At 50.7% G+C, this 3,803-nt stretch overlaps 1 protein-coding gene and 1 pseudogene across 1 annotated transcript in view; both read left to right on the top strand.

Annotated features, from left to right (window-relative positions):
* The window catches only part of LOC107284345, a 4,764-nt pseudogene extending 3,795 nt beyond the window's left edge, over positions 1 to 969 (top strand).
* A 2,051-nt stretch (positions 970 to 3,020) lies between these two features.
* The window catches only part of LOC107284344 (7-alpha-hydroxycholest-4-en-3-one 12-alpha-hydroxylase-like), a 1,924-nt gene continuing 1,141 nt past the window's right edge, over positions 3,021 to 3,803 (top strand). Inside the window, exon 1 of the mRNA XM_015812392.1 lies at positions 3,021 to 3,695. Coding sequence (XP_015667878.1) covers positions 3,116 to 3,695 — 580 coding nt within the window. The 5' untranslated portion in view covers positions 3,021 to 3,115. The remainder of the gene's footprint in view (positions 3,696 to 3,803) is intronic.

The raw sequence follows: 3,803 nt of genomic DNA, 5'->3' as shown, positions 1-3,803 counted from the left end.
GGTCTGCTCGGAAGAAGGCGGTATCCCGCTTTCAAATGACTAAGTTAGCCAGGGAGAAGGGTGTGTGTGTTAAAACGTAGTCAAGCTGACCTCTCTGCCGCCCGGCTATGGGCCTGCTCAGCAGAGGGGCCATGAATTTTGGTTCTGAGTTGTCCAAGGGTGGCTGATGTTTGAGCTCAATTTGTGTCTTGTTTAAGTTTTTTGATCTGGAGAGTTCAGCCCAGCAATACCAATAGGGTAGCTGAGCCGGTTCTGTTCTGGACTTAAGTGCTTTCAGGTTTTTAAATTCGAATGTACTGCCTACTGCACCCATTTCTAAGCAAAGCCCATTTTTTGCATAATTTCTCTACCTGTCTCTTTTTCATTCCTGGCTGAACAGGTAGCTGATTCCCATCCCAGGCCTCAAGCAAGTCTTTCATGGGGGAGCCTATTTTGACCCTTGAGCTAGAGCAGTGGTTCTCAACCTTTTTAATGCCGCGACCCCAACCGGTCGTAAGTCGAGAACTAAACCGGTCGTAAGTCGAGGACTACCCAACAGGTCGTAAGTCGAGGACTTTCCCTGCCTGGGAGCGCCGCGCATGCGTGGTTCCGCCCCCTGCGCCGGCCGAGGCGTAGCTGGCAAGCGGCAGAGACAGAGCAGGCCGACCACCAGCTGGCCCAGCCCAAGGGAGGTAAGGCACCCGCCGGAAAAGGGGAAAAACTGGCGGACAAAAAAATGGCGGACAAAAAAAATGGCGGACAGCCTTGCTTGGCGACCCCCGTGAAATGGTCGATCGACCCCAAATGGGGTCCCGACCCACAGGTTGAGAACCACTGAGCTAGAGCATCCCATGATACCCCTATTTCTGATGTAGGGGTTCAACTTCGGCTCTGCTGGGTCCTGATGACTTGAAGCCTCCTAGTGAGACTTCCACCAACCACTGCTGTTTTTGGACCAAAATGGGGTCCAGGAGGACTCTAGTTCCCTAACAGAATATGGATCGCTCCTTCAGGGATTCTCCTGCCACAGTTTCAGACCAAAAAGGGGTCTGCGAGGACTCTTCTGCTCCCCGCAGAGAGTATGGGCTGTTCTTTTACTGGCTTTACCTTCTCTTTTCACCTAACCACAGTTTCCGGACTTCCAGTGTTTGGGAGGACCTCTGCTTGCTTTTCAGAGGTAAGGGACGCTCTAGACTGATGCGAGGCTTTGCTTATAAATTGCTGGCGGGAGGGCCTGGTCTACCAATACAGAAATTTCTCTGACACTTTCGTTGCCCACTCGGCTCCTCTTTCTCAAAAGGTCCCACGCTCCGGTGCCCCCCCTTGCTTTCCCAGGTCCTACCGGTCATGGTTCCAGAAGAGCTAGCAGCAGGCCGGGAGGCGGCTAGAGGGCACACGAAGCAAGTGGGAACCAGCTGTTGTCAGAGGAGGGTGCCCCACACATACATTCACACACTTCTTTTCATTCTCTAGGACCCTTTTAAATTTAAAAATTTGAATTTGGCGGTACTCACCCTCTTTCCAAGTAACTGATTGAGCGCAAGTCTCAAAGAATCCCTTTAATACTCCGTTGCTGACTGTTGATAGCCGGTCTCAGATTCCGGCGGTTAAGCTTATTTTAAATGTTTAAGCTGACACTTTCTATCTGGTATGTTAAGTGTTTGTTCGCCTGGGGTTGCTTAGCTTGGACCTGAGTCAGACTGATTTTCTTTGCATTTTTTCCCCCCTATATTGGCTAATGTATTTTGTTTGATTAAATTATATCCTTTTATTGGGGTGAAGGGGGTTTCTCATCAAAATCATCCCGACTCCCCCCAAATTTGGGGGAGCCCCACATTTAACCTTTTGATTGAATGTATTTTAAAAGGCTGCCATGTTAAGATAATTCAATTATTTTTCTGCAGAGGATAGCTGTCCAGACGTCCTGTCTTGGTGCTTCACAAACCAGCCAGCAAGCAGGAACGCTAAACGAATGGCAGTTTATTCACTCCATTCAATACAAAGTCAGCACTGGGAGGCACCGTCTCCCAGTGCTTTACATAGCCAGCCCTCCAGCCCCGCCCTCGTTAACCTGCCAGCCCCACCTTCATGAGCACCACCCCGCCCCTCAAGCCACCATCTGGCCTACCACACCCGGCCCCACCCAGTCCTCGCCCTGCCGTGTCACAGCTGGGGGCAATCACAGCTGTCCGTTCCTCCGTTCTTGCTCGCCGGAATTGAGGCCGCTCCTGGCCTATTCTCCTCAGCCTGCCTGGTTGTCGGCCCTGCGAGGCGCAGGGTGATGATGTCAGAGGGGAGCGACATCATCGGCGGCCACGGTGGAGCCCAGAGACGGACGGACGATGTGGCAGCTGGCTCCCTTCCTAGCCAGGTCCGGTCGTCCTGCGGCCCCCAGGATGCTGCAAACGGGGTAAGGCGGCTGGCTCCCTTCCTAGCCAGGTCCGGTCATCCTGCGGCCCCCCAGGATGTTGCAAACGGGGTACGGCGGGCGGGGTGGTTGGCGGCGGTCACGTGCGTGGCGGGATCGGCCTCGCAGGGCTCGACAATTGCTTCTTAGGTAAATGGTGCAATTCTTGCTCAGCCACATTTCAAGAATCCAGCCTTAGGATCACAATCTGTGTAAAATTATCTCCTGCATAGAAGGTCAGCCCTCTTTCTCTTTCTCCTCCTCCTGAATCAAGGGGTAGTAATTATACCTACCTAAATCTTATTTTAGATAATTACTATTTGAACAAACAAAAAAATAAAAGCATTCCCCCTCCCAATAATCCTGATATCAGCAGTCTCACATTCTGTCTTTTTTTCTCTCTCTCTCTCTGAAAACCGTCGTCCTTCGGCTCATGGGTTCCCTCCAAATATTCATTACATTCTCAAATGTAAAATAAACACAGGCACACATCCTGCCCAACTCGCTTCCTGCTTTCTAATGATTTCTCTGGGAATTTCTGGTGGAAACCCCATTCAAGGACTGAGGTTGGTTTCCTGTCTTCCTTTTTTTCCCCATCAAGGGTTAACTGCAATTCCTGGCTTGTTTGATCAACCAAAACTCCTCCCTGGCTCACAAAATGCCTACTTTTCTCCTAAGAGCTTGTTTGTTAAAAAGGCTGCTTGTGCTGAACTGCAGACACTCTTCAAGATGTCCTTCTGGGTGGCAGTCATGGTTGCCTTGGTGGTCGGTCTTTTGGGGGCCCTCTACCTGATGGGCTTCTTCCGCCGAAGACGACCCAATGAACCCCCTTTGGACAAAGGACTCATTCCCTGGTTCGGACATGCATTGCACTTCCGAAATGACAATATGGATTTCCTGCAAAGCATGCAGAAGAAACATGGGGACATCTTCACCACCTTGATTGCAGGACAGTACTTCACCTTCTTGATGGACCCGTTGTCTTTCGGTGGCATCATCAGGGAAGCCCGAGGTAAATTGGACTTTATGTCATATGCAGCTGAGCTGGTCCTCAGGGTGTTTCGATTTGAGGCCTTCCACGACACTCACAAGATCATCGAAGTCTGCAGTGCGAAACATCTGAAGGGAGAGGGCCTAGTGATGATGACCCAGCCCATGATGGACGCTTTACAGGCCGTCTTATTCCAGTGGCAAGAAACCTCCAAAGAGGATCCAAAGTCCTGGAAAGAAGACGGCTTGTTCCACTTCTGTTACAACACGGTCTTCCGAGCTGGGTATCTGGCTTTGTACGGTACTGAATCAGCTAAAGGTGAAAACCAGAAAGAAAAGGTGAAACGAAAAGACCAGCATCACACTGAAGAGTTGTACATTGAATTTTGCAAATACGACAAACTCTTCCCACGCCTATCGTACGCCT

This window comes from Protobothrops mucrosquamatus, unplaced genomic scaffold, assembly GCF_001527695.2.
Source record: "Protobothrops mucrosquamatus isolate PMUCROS unplaced genomic scaffold, P.Mucros_1.0 scaffold81, whole genome shotgun sequence".
Taxonomy (NCBI): domain Eukaryota; kingdom Metazoa; phylum Chordata; class Lepidosauria; order Squamata; family Viperidae; genus Protobothrops; species Protobothrops mucrosquamatus.
Note: the sequence above shows the minus strand (reverse complement) of the source record. Positions and strands in the feature narration are given on the sequence as shown.